Source organism: Theobroma cacao, chromosome 7, assembly GCF_000208745.1.
Source record: "Theobroma cacao cultivar B97-61/B2 chromosome 7, Criollo_cocoa_genome_V2, whole genome shotgun sequence".
Taxonomy (NCBI): domain Eukaryota; kingdom Viridiplantae; phylum Streptophyta; class Magnoliopsida; order Malvales; family Malvaceae; genus Theobroma; species Theobroma cacao.
Window position 1 is genome coordinate 12,599,441 of NC_030856.1, and position 12,535 is coordinate 12,611,975.

At 31.7% G+C, this 12,535-nt stretch overlaps 1 protein-coding gene across 1 annotated transcript; it reads left to right on the plus strand.

Moving 5' to 3' along the window:
* LOC18594757 (ubiquitin-NEDD8-like protein RUB2) lies at positions 6,384–8,276 on the plus strand. The gene is made up of 3 exons (XM_007022390.2): positions 6,384–6,662; positions 7,520–7,779; positions 7,964–8,276. The coding sequence occupies exons 1-3, from the start codon at positions 6,570–6,572 to the stop codon at positions 8,073–8,075; spliced, it is 465 nt and encodes a 154-aa protein (XP_007022452.1). The 5' UTR covers positions 6,384–6,569; the 3' UTR covers positions 8,076–8,276.

Genomic DNA, 12,535 nt, shown 5'->3' on the forward strand with positions numbered 1-12,535 from the left:
TAACAATTTGTCAAAACTTGCAGCTAAAAATTTCTAAATGCAAATCACTCTATATTGTTGCATATATGTATACTCTAAATGCAAAATATCATTTTCTATATGACGAAAATAAAATTTGTCGAAATAAAATAAGCAAAATATGCACACACTAAGGGGAAGCTTAGACTTAGGGGGAGCAATCCTCAATTCTTGTAGAAAACTAAAAAGAATTTAAAATGACACTATGCTGTTAATCAAGGAGTGTTTTGTCATCATCAAAAAGGGGGAGATTGTTGGTTCCATTAGTTTTTGATGATAATAAAACATTCCCATTTATTTATGTCTAATACCTTTATTTGAGTGTGCAAGAAATTAATATAAAAAATTAATTTCTTAACTCTTCAAAGAGTATTTTTGAAAGAAAAAGAGGGATAAAATCAACAAGATGTAACTGAATAACAAGGAGGAAGCTTGTTGGTGAAACAAGGAAGAACATTGGTTGACCAAATTTCAAATTGGAGAAATGACGGGTTGAAGAGTTTGAAAAACAGAACCAACTTAGTCAACCAAGTCAGTCAACTAAGTGCCCTCTGCTAGAATTTGCAAATCAGAAACAGAATCAACTTAGTCAACCAAGTTAGTCGACTAATAGCTCTCTGTCTGTAATTTGAACCGGAACACTACAAGACAGATTAACAGCTAGAACTCATCCTCAACTATTTCCAACGGCCATAAACTGTCAAACTACCATTAGAATTGCATCTCCTAGTATAAAAGGGTCTTCCAACAATGAGAAACAAGTTTTTAGAAGCCTTGAAAAAGATTTAAGCTGTAGAAAGTTGAAAAACCAGAAAAGCTTCACTGCACTTGTCTGCATTTAAACGCCTACTCTTTGCCATTGTATTTAGCACTCAATCTTGTACCATTCAAATCAACTTGTTATCATAGGTACTTTCTTTAACCTCTCTTCTTGTATACTTAGAGTGAGGGAGTCACTCTAAGGGGTTGTTCAAGCTTGGAAAAGCTTGAATGTTATAGGTTGTGGTTGAGCCTTGGAAAACCACTTTGGGTTTTAGTTGATCCCGTGAAAAACTAGTGTAAAGGTTTTGGCTGAGCCTGCGAAAAGCCATTGTAAAAGCTTGGTGAAAGCTTATGAATTTCACAAGATTCTTAGTGAATTGTTGGGAAAATCCTTGGTTGGATAATCAAGGTAGTAGATGTAGGTCTTAGACCGAACCACTTTATTATTCATCTTATACTCTGTTTTTAATTTCTTGAGTTCTGGAAATTAGTTTCACACCCTATCAAGAGCCAAATTATGCTATTCACCCCCCTCTAGCACATATTAACGGGACCAACAAGTCAATGCTCAATATCAATGTCAAGAAAATTGATTGCATATAATCTCAATTATGGCATTTGTGTCTTGGTCATTGAAGTAAGAATTAAAGTATGAAGATGCTTAGATCCTTTTGATTGGAAATCATAAAGGAGCTAGTAATTCTTATATGACCAAATCAATTTTCATGCTAAAGTTAATAACTTGGTATGTCAAAAGGCTTTATACATATAGATTTATATAAACCATTGAACATAAAATGTTATGGAAAATGTTCCTAATTCATTAAGTTTACACAAGACCAAATTGAGATTTTGTCTTGCATACTTAAAGAAATAAAATTTGAAACATTGAAATGTTCATAGAATTCAAATATAAGATCATACGAGCTATATAGTATGAAGTACTCTTATTAAGATAGATCTTAGTGAAGATTACTCTTATTTATTAATTAATCACTCAAAAGATGAATGTAAATACATGTGAGATGGAACTTTCTTATGAATAGAACATAGAGATGTTTGTTCAGAAAAGAAAGCAAATTCATATAATGATATGATTTGGTCCATATCTCTCCAAGTTATATATAGCCAATTATATTATTCCAAACCAATATGATTTCAAGCATACATTGAGATGTAGGTATGTAACATCACGGAAAATTCAAAAAAGTTTGATTATTACTCTCACGAAGGATCTTGGATTTAGTGGGAGCGTGATGACACTAAAAAAGGAATTTCTTAATTCTTACATGGTTGCATTGGAATCTAACTCTTAAGATTTTGCATAGAGATGCATAATCATATGTATGAGAACTCCATGGATTTAGTAAGATACATTGAAGATGTATTATTCATATGAGATGGCCTACTAAATATGTTTTTCGTTAGAGTTATACACTTTGTTCTATTAAATGGGATCCAAAGGGTTGGATTTAATAAAATGTATAAGTGTACTTATCTCATACACAAAAAGAGGTTAGTAAGAGTGAATGCAATTCTTTGGTGATACAATTACATGGGATGCCATGTGTATACAAAAAAAGTGCCAAAATTTAAAAAAGGAGGATAGCACAATGAAAAGTGACAAATGCATATGATGCATACAACATAATTTAGTTGGAATGGTTTCAAAGAAAGAAAGATGACTATGTACATGTATATAATTAAAGTCATATACATCCTATTAAAAGGGTTCTAATAGGAATATACTTAGATCGTTAGTCCATAGAACTAATCAAAGGTTTTGAACATTGTTAATGTAACAATGGAGCCATACTACCAGAACTTGGGTTTTATTGGATCTAGATATAGTTATATGACATGATGTGATGCATGGACATCACAAAGATAGATCAAAGTAATTAACCACATTAAAGGGCACAAGCGAGTCTACATGCAGACATGATTGCTAGATGGATTGAATCCACATACGATGAGGTAGCAATTGGCTTTGTGCTAGTGGGAGATGTTGGGATGAGCCTTGTAGCTAATTGGGATTAGTTAAGGCTTGATTTCAATCATGCAACAGTGTCATTCATGTTAAATGATTAGAGGTTTTTCTTCATCAATAAGACATCAATTATAATGAGTTATAAGTCTAATTGGATGAAGTCTATGAGATTAATATGCCTTGTAAAGGAACTGTAATGGGTTACAGTTATGAGATTCTTATGCATCAAAGCATAATCTCAAAATGTTCCTGGTTAATGTATCATTAAGATTGGACATCAATGATACTTAAAGACTAGTATATTCTATGTTCCTTACTTTGGAAGTAAGCAATCTATCTCATAGATTGAAGTATAAAGATACTTAGAACTAGAATATAAGTGCTTGCCTTGGAAAACAAGTTCACTAAATATGACCCGCCATGAGAAGTGCATTTGGTAATACGCTCCAATGTCTATGCAGCACTTCTCATGTGTCAGTTGTGTAAATACTCCCTAGACTTGAGACATCAGGTTGTCTTATATGTGGAGTGCTATGCTTTGATTTCATCCTTACAGATGCATAACCAAGGATGCCAAAACAGGATGCTTTTGGGTATAGTATGAAGCATGTGAAGGCAAATGAGTGGTCAAGATAGGAATCATCACCTCAAGTGTTTTAGAGGAAATATTCTATCTGTTCTTGGTTAACATTAGCTTATTGAAGTCTTTGGCCAAGGTGACATGGAGATTATGAAAAAAAAAAAGGTTTCATAACTTTCTATAAAGCTAATGCTATAACTGCAGGAACAAATACGAGGTCAATAAGAGTAGACACTGTACTAAGCTCTTATCATCTCCGAGATATATGATGAGGGAATGAATTATACTGATAGACTGTATGTTAAAAGGTTGTCAAAGAACCCTTTGACTCTTCTAATAATTGGCTGGCCATGATGCATTGCTAAATGCCAATCTTGGTCTATGGAATTGATTATAAATTAATTAATTGAAATTTATATTAATCAATTAAGTTATTAATCAATTCCATTGCCAACATGTTGGGAACCTAATGGGTCACATACAATGATTGCATTTGAATTAAATTGGGAGAGTGATGGTTTAAGTTAGACTTAAATCACATGCTAGGTAATTAACTTCTATAAACTTAATTAAAAGAGTTTAATTAAGTTTTAGACATAATTATAAATAGTTATAATTATAAGGCCTTGATTGCAAAATATAAAGGAAATTAATTTTGATTTTAATTTTCAAGGACTTAATTAAAAGAGTTTAATTAAGTAATGGGCCCAATATTATAATGTGTTATAATATTGAGGGCTTAATTACAAAATTGAAGTTATTTTAACCTAACTATATAAGTTACCTTTTAACTATTTTCCATATGACAAGTTTTCACAATTAAAGAAAACCTAGGTTTTGTCAATAAAAGAAAAACGTTTTCTTTCTTTACCACCACTCCCTTTGTGTGAAAGAGAAAATTGCTTATGAAGCAATTTTCAAGAGAGGTTCGGCTAGGATTGTGAAAAAGAAGAAAAATACAATTGTTGTCCTTTTTGCTAGCACAAAGTACAGTTTAAAACTCCCTCCTTTGTTCAAGGCTCAAGTGCAATCGTGTCTACTACCATTGAAGGCCAAACACTTGATTGGCTAGGGTTTTTACTCCTTGTGGTGTTTGCAGGATTGATTCGGGAAGTGCCATTGTGATTACAAAAATACTTGGCAAGGTAACTTTCTTAATAATAATTTATTTTGTGCTGTTATGTGTTAAATATCACCAAGGTGATCCATAGGTGGAGGCATGTTTTGGTTGTTTAGTTATAAGTTTTAATTTTCTTTCTGCTGCGTATTTTGAGCATGTCGTCCATAGCCAAACCCATCAAGTTAGTCATGGGAAAAAATTTTCAAATAACAAATATGGAATCAATATCATTATAATTTTTATTAAATGCCCATATTGTTCTTCCTTGGGAACAATCAACCAAGGGTAATCCATTTAGAGAAAAAAATGAGAAAAATAGTAAAATCCTCAAACCCTAAGTCTAGGTTGTCCTCCACCAAGCGGATGCCTTATCTTGGCAATCAAGGTCTTTGAAGAAATCAAAGACTTCCAAAAATGTTTTTTCTTCTACAAGAGTAGGGGCAGCCATTTCAATAGAGGCATTGTTGGCCTCAACGTTGGTCATAGCAATAGGATTCTCAATGGCATGAGTTTCAACACTTACCTTTATCCTTTAGGGATGCCTAATATAGATAAGCAAAATGCTTTGGCATACAACGAGTATGTGACCAATGTCTAGCCATACCATAGCAATGGCAGATACTTTCATCATGCTTTTTCTTGGGTTTCTTGCCCTTGCCATGATTAGGGTTAAGATTAGATTGCCTAGGGCGGTTAAACCTCCCATCACCCCAACGTGGGTTATGCCCTTACTTGTGCTTATGGCTGTTAAACTAGCCTATATTCTTACTAGAGCTAGCATTTGCTTCAGGCAATGCTTTCAAGCCAACAAGTCTAACATCATGGTTCTTGAGCAGCAATTCATTAGTTTGTTTGGTTGTCAGGAGGATAGAAATAAACTCCAAGTATGTCTTAAATTGACGTTGCTAATTTACTATTGCAATACAATATTTGAAGTGTGGAAGATGGAGAAAATTTTCTCTAATAGCTCTAATTCAGTGAGCTTAACACCTCATAACTCTAGCCGAGACACAATATCAAATAAGGCTGAGTTATAGTCAAATACTGATTTGAAATCTTGTAGCTTGAAATGCTATCAATCACACTATGCTTGAGGGATGATAACAATCTTGGTATGATCATACCTCTTTTTCAACCTCGTTCATAAGATCTCAAGGTCTCGGATAAATAAATATTGAGTCTTCAGGCTCTCATGCAAATGACAATGAAGGAAAATCAATGCATTCGCCTTATTTATCATTTGCGTTCCCGTTTTTAATAATTACAATAATAAGACCTGACCCCTTGGAGATGTATCTCCATATCAAGGCATCAGGACAGATAATTGCTTCCATTCACTTCTTTGATGTGGAACTTAGACTTTTCAATATTTACCATAATTCTATGTACAGAAATTGGATCCTTAAATTAATTATGACAACTACAAGGATTCTCAGAGATTCGTTGTCGACTTCAAGGGACATAAAGAGGCTCAAGATTCGTTGTCGACTTCAAGCCGGTTAGATGGTATACAAAATTAAAATCTAATTGGTTGAAGAATTTAAATAAATTATCTTTCTCAGTTGGTTAGAGCCTCATATTGATAACATGTTGTGAAATATAACTTTGAAAGAGAATATTTAGAAAGAAGTAATAGAAATGTAAGGTCTTTTATTCATTTCTTGTTTTAGTATATCTACCATTAACTACAAATTCTTAATTTATAGGCACACATAGATGGAGAGAAAATAAATTTACATAAATAAAAACAATGAACATAATAAATAAGAATATATATAAAACAAGAGATAATAATGTATCAATATAAATATATATATTAGATACAGAGAGATACATTGAATGTTATGAAATAAAATATATATTCATAATATACTCAATGGATTACATATATATATATATATATATATATATGTATATATGTAAGGTCCCACTAAGGTATTCCATCTTCTAATCGTTAGAACACAGATTTTGAGATTCCCTAATTCCACGGCACAAATACTCCCCAGTCCCCGGTATTCTTCTCTTCAAGTAGCCAAGCCAGCTCCAGAATTGCATTGCCGCATCAAATTCTTTCTTTGCCAAAACCCGATAAGAAGGAGATGCAGATCTTTGTTAAGACGCTTACGGGGAAGACTATCACCCTCGAGGTTGAGAGCTCTGATACTATCGATAATGTCAAGGCTAAGATTCAGGTTCTTCTTCTTTACTATTTTCGTTTTGTTCTTGTAAAGAATTAGTCTTATTATTAGAGTTCGTAGTTGACTTCGTGTTTTGGTTGAAGTAAGCGATTAGGGAAAACATCTATGGACACGTGTGTGGGTAACTCTTCTTATGTTTTAAGAATTTCTTTTCTGGGTTTCTTTTTTCTTTTTTAATGAATTTGTATTTTGGAATTCGTAGTTAAATTTCTGTTTGGTTGACGAGAAAGGCAAAGAAAACGAAAAGGAAAGTTAGAAGAAAGAATACGAACTTAAATTGTTGGATGGGTATATGAAAATATGATTTTATAAATTATTTGGTTCCTTTTGGGTAAATTTGTACGCTTTGACAGTGCTTCAGTTTTGCTGCTTCCGTTCCTAGTTTGGACTAATTGATTAGATGCTGTATCGTCTGGATTTGACATTGTCTAGGAAGGGAAATACTTTAAATTCTGATTTTTTCTAGGATGAGATACTTTGATATTCAAAGGTCGAAAATTGTGATGATCTCCTAACATCAAAATATGATACAATATTTGTGTCTTCTTGATTTGTTTTTAGTTTCATGCTGTGTAACTTATCTCGGATTTTTTCACCGATGAGATACTTCGATTTGGCTTCTTTAAAATTGTGGATTATCTTTATATTAAGTGGTTGTAACAACGGTGATAGTCACCGAAGATTAATGGGATACAATCTAATGATAAAATTCTCTATTCGTGCTTAATTTATTTTCTTTTTATTTGACCTGCTTGACTGAGCTTGGGGTGGTGTCTATGTTAGACTGTTTTTTTTAACTCTTCTGTAATAAATTGTTTACCGATTGCTGATGTTGGACTTGACTTTTATAGGATAAGGAAGGAATCCCTCCTGATCAGCAGAGATTGATTTTTGCTGGCAAACAGCTTGAGGATGGTCGAACTCTTGCAGATTATAACATCCAAAAGGAGTCGACTCTTCACTTGGTTTTGAGGCTTAGGGGAGGAACTATGATCAAGGTCAAGACTCTCACTGGGAAAGAAATTGAGATTGATATTGAGCCAACTGATACCATTGACCGGATTAAGGAACGTGTTGAAGAGAAAGAAGGAATTCCACCTGTGCAGCAAAGGTAGTCATCCAGTTCTGTGGGTTTTTCTTTTTTAAATAGACTTGTATAACATTCACCCTGGAAGATGCATTTTGAGTGTAATACTTTGTTCTAATGTTCACTTTTGTTATTGTTGACAGATCTGGTTTATGATTTTTTTAGTTGCCTTGATGTTGTAATTCACTCGTGTCTTCCATGTTTGCAGGCTCATCTATGCTGGCAAGCAGCTTGGAGATGACAAGACAGCTCGCGAGTACAATATTGAGGGTGGTTCTGTGCTTCATCTCGTGCTTGCTCTGAGAGGTGGAAATCTTTAGGTGGTTTTAAATTTTATATTTTACATTATATGGATGACTCTGCATATGATATGCAGAAGACTGAAAAACGTTTTTAGATAACTTCCTTGACATGTTATAGACATGTTCTGTTTTGTTAGTAATTTATGACTCACAAAGGAAATTGAATAGTGTAATCTTTGTTCTGCAATATAAATTGTGCTTCTGTTTTGTTACTGGAAATTATTGAGACAACCAAAAAAATTAACATTTTTATAACTTTCTTGTGTTTGTTTAACAACTTCTTGTATGTTATATTTAGTTTGAATTTTCAACTTGAGAATTGCTAATGATAATCACACAAATAAAATAATAAAGTAGATATATACTTAGGATACTTTGACTTACTAGTTTTGCTACTTATTCCAAAAAGTTGTTTGGATAACGATATCATTGCTTCGAAGGTTGTAAAACTTATGACGCTTGAAAGCATGTTATTTTTATTTGATATTTAAGGATGTATTAACTAGGAATATAAAAGTTGTACTAACTTCCATTACATGCATTTCGAATGTGATGTTTGATTCAAGTGTGATTGTTGATCAAAAGTGTTGAACACTTTGTAGATAAAGGTTCAAGCTTGCTAAAACTTTTTATTTCAAACTTTTTGATGGTCACTTGTTTCAATACTTGAAAGCATGTGAGGTTAGTGATAGTTATATTGGCCAAGCATCTTATCTTGACTTGTTCATTGATATAGAGGGATAAGGGATTCAAGTATAGTTTCTTGATTAGAAAAACATGTGCCAACCATTGACGAGAAGTATGCATCAATATCAAGTGTATTAATTTCATTGATATTCTGTTGAGCTCATGCCAAACCTGCCCAAGAACAGTTCTCTTTTAATTTGTACAATTTTGAAGGAGATGAAGTCCAATATATAGATCAATCATTGAGTCAAATGTTTACATATTTTTGTGAATTTAATAGACATAGCTTTATGTGTAATTATTTCCCTCCCAATTTAGCACAACATTTACATGACTCACCTTCATGTATCACAAGAAATATGCGTAAAACCAATATTTCTTTCCAACATTGCTCTAGAAGGAAAAAAGAATTGGAGAGAGTAGCATATAAAATATGCCATCTAGCTTTGGTTCTCTCCACATTTGAGAGAGTTTCTTTCCTCTTCAATTATAAATAATTTTTCTGAATAGCGTTTTCTATTTTATTTTGAAATGAATTTTGAAACAATTCTAAAAATATTTTTATTTTATAATTGAAATTTTGGAGGAAATTAAAAGTAAAATAACTATGATATTGGCTCCAAAGCTATAGTGCATATGATAATGCGTGAATCTTAAAATTCAACCATTCCACATAAAAGAGTCACTATCAATATTTTTTGTTTAGATGTGATTAATGAGAATCTATTTTTTTCTAATGAAGTATTGGCCTTGACTTAAATTCATAAAAAGAATAGACTTGATTTAAATTCATTAAAAAGGATGAATTCCTATGTTCATTTGAAAGATTGGGTTTTGGTCCACGAAATAGACTAAATTCGAGAGTATAGTTATGCGTGAAGAAAATATTAGTAGCTTCACAATATTCATTAAATTGGTTGCTAATTAATTATATCCATGTTTTGGTATTTTTGATGTAATGTTTAATTTTATTTTCATTTACCTATTTGTCTATTTTTTATTTAATTGTTCTTATTTCTTAGCTTTATTTTACTTTTTGAATAAATAAAAACTCTTTGACATTGAAATATTCATTGAAGACTCCTACACTTCTGACAAAATTTGATGAAAATCTCTAATCCAGGAATTTTCAAAAAGTTATCCCTTATAAAAATTTCATCATTGAATAATTTTTATTTGTTTATGTTTTTAAGTTTTATTATTTTTGTTATTTTTATTATTATTATTTATACAAATCCCTCGTATCGAAAATTTGTCCCAAATTCTTTTGATATAGAATTTTGGAAGATTTTCTCACTTAAAAATTCTCTCGAAGTTATCACTTATAACTTTGTTGAGAATAAAGTCTATTTTTCACTTGCTTTTGAGGCTGAGGGACTATAATCAAGGTCAAGACTCTTACTAGGAAAGAAATTGAGATTGATATTGAGTGATACCGTTGAGGGGATTAAGTATCCTAGAAGGAAGCAGCAAAGCTAGTCAATCCAATTCACTGGGTTTTTCTTTTGAAATAGACTTGTATGGTTGCATGATTATTTTGGTTTGAATTTTGTACAACATTCACCTGAAAGGATGTCAACTTCACTTTTGTTATTATTCATAGATCTAGTTTATAATTTCTCAGTTGCCTTGTGATTCACTCATGTGTTCCATGTTTGCAAGCTGATTTATGTTGGCAAGCAGCTCGGAGATGATAAGACAGCTCGTAACTACAATATTTTGAGGGTGGCTCTGTGCTTCATCATGTCTAGTCTTTAATGCTGCTTTTATTTGTGACATCAAATGGCTTAAAAGTTTATATTTTGCAAAATATGGATGATTCTGCATGTGATATGTGGATGACTGAAAAACATTTTCAGATAATTTCCTTCTTATATGGATGATTCTAATTTTTTCCCTTAAATATAAATCATGCTTCTTCTTTGAAGATGAGAATTTTTTAGACAACAATAACTATTTCCTTGTGCTTGTATTCCCCGCCATAAACTTTCAGTTTTTGAGAATTTGAATTTTCAACTTGAGAATTACTAATGATAATCATACAATTAATTAAGATAGTAAAGCAGGTATTTGTTTAGGTTACTTTTATTTACTAGTTTTGTAACCTATTTCAAAAAATTGTTTGGATAACGACATCATTGTTTTAACCATTAAAGTTTTAATTTGGTTTTATGGGATGTGATATTTGATTCAAGTGTGATTGTGATCAAAAGTCTTTAAATCTCTGTAAATAAAGGTTCAAGCTTGCCAAAACTTTTGTTTCAAACTTTTTGAAGGTCACTTATTTCAATCTTTCATATTTGGAGAAATCCAATCTTTTATATTAAGATAGGTTGTCATTTTATAGGGAAAGGTTAATGGCATAATGCTACACAGTTGCAGGTTGCAGACATGGTTACTAAAGTTAGCAAGATAAGCATTGTAAATATAAAGAGGGGCGGAGCCTCATATAGGTTTGGGTGGGGGGTGGGGTGGGGCGGGGGGCTGCATGGACCCTTAATTTTATTTAAATTTTTATATTATATAAAATTTTTAAAAATTTTAATATATTCTCTTAATCGCCCATTTAATAATTTTTTATTTAATAATTAATACAAATAAAGAATAACAAAAAATATCCCACATGCCACTACAAAAAAACACAGTATTTCTGACGAAAAAAATTCCGTTGGAAATTTCCAATGGATTTCCAACGGAAGGCAAGGAAAAATTTTTTCTGTTATTTTCGACGGATTTCTAATCGAATTTTTCTATTGAAAATCCGTTGGAAAAGGCTGATTTTGCCAATAAAAAAATTTCCAGACCAACATTTTCAATGGAATTTCCAACGGAAAATTTTACGTTGGAAATCCGTTGGAAAGTTAAAGAACTAAAAAATTTTGAAACCTTTCCAATGGAATTGCAACGGATTTCCAACGGAATTTGAACAAAAAATAAACTAATTTTCTGACGGATTTTCGATGGACTTACAACTGAAAATTTCCAACGGAAAATTTCCGTTGGAAATCCATTGGAAAATTTGTTAGCCAGAAAAAACAATTCTCCCACCAAATTTTCCAACGAAATTTCCAACGGAAAAATTTTTCGTTGGAAATTTGAAAGGAAAAAATTTTGAAAGCTTTCCGACAGATTTCTAACGGATTTTCAACGGAATATGAACAAAAACAAAACTAATTTTTCCAATAGATTTCTAACGGAAATTTTCCAACAGAATATTTCCGTTGGAAAATTTGTTCACCCCACAAAGAAATGCTCCCACCAAATTTTCCAAAGGAAAATTTTCCGTTAGAAATCCGTTGGAAATTTGAAAGAAAAAACTTTTGAAAGCTTTTCGACGGATTTCCAACGGAATTTGAATAAAGCAAAACTAATTTTTCCACAGATTTCCAACGAAAAATTTTCCCACCAAATTTTCCAACAAAAAATTTTCCGTTGGAAATCTTAAGAACAAAAAAAATTGAAATCTTTCCAACAGATTTCTAACGGAATTTGAAAAATTAATGGGCTCTCAAGCTTTCCAACGGAATTTCCCGTTGGTAATAGTAAAATTTTAATTTTTTTCCTTAAAATATTTTAGAGTTTTTATAAATTTTATTAATCTTTTATACAAAATAGATATTAATAAAAGCAAATACATACATATTGGAGGTATAATATTTAAAAGTTTAAGTTTGTTTTCCTTTGAATAATTTTGTATATTTTTTTAAAACTTTATTGAATCATACATTATAAATTAATAGTTCAAAATTCATTGATTTCATAACATTAAAAATTTATGAAAAAAATAAAAT

Bases quoted from the DNA above. Each gene is read 5' to 3' on its own strand.
- LOC18594757 (XM_007022390.2), top strand. From the start codon at position 6,570: ATGCAGATCTTTGTTAAGACGCTTACGGGGAAGACTATCACCCTCGAG. The intron at 6,663-7,519 runs GTTCTTCTTCTT...TGACTTTTATAG, and splicing joins ATGTCAAGGCTAAGATTCAG to GATAAGGAAGGAATCCCTCC. The intron at 7,780-7,963 runs GTAGTCATCCAG...CCATGTTTGCAG, and splicing joins ATTCCACCTGTGCAGCAAAG to GCTCATCTATGCTGGCAAGC.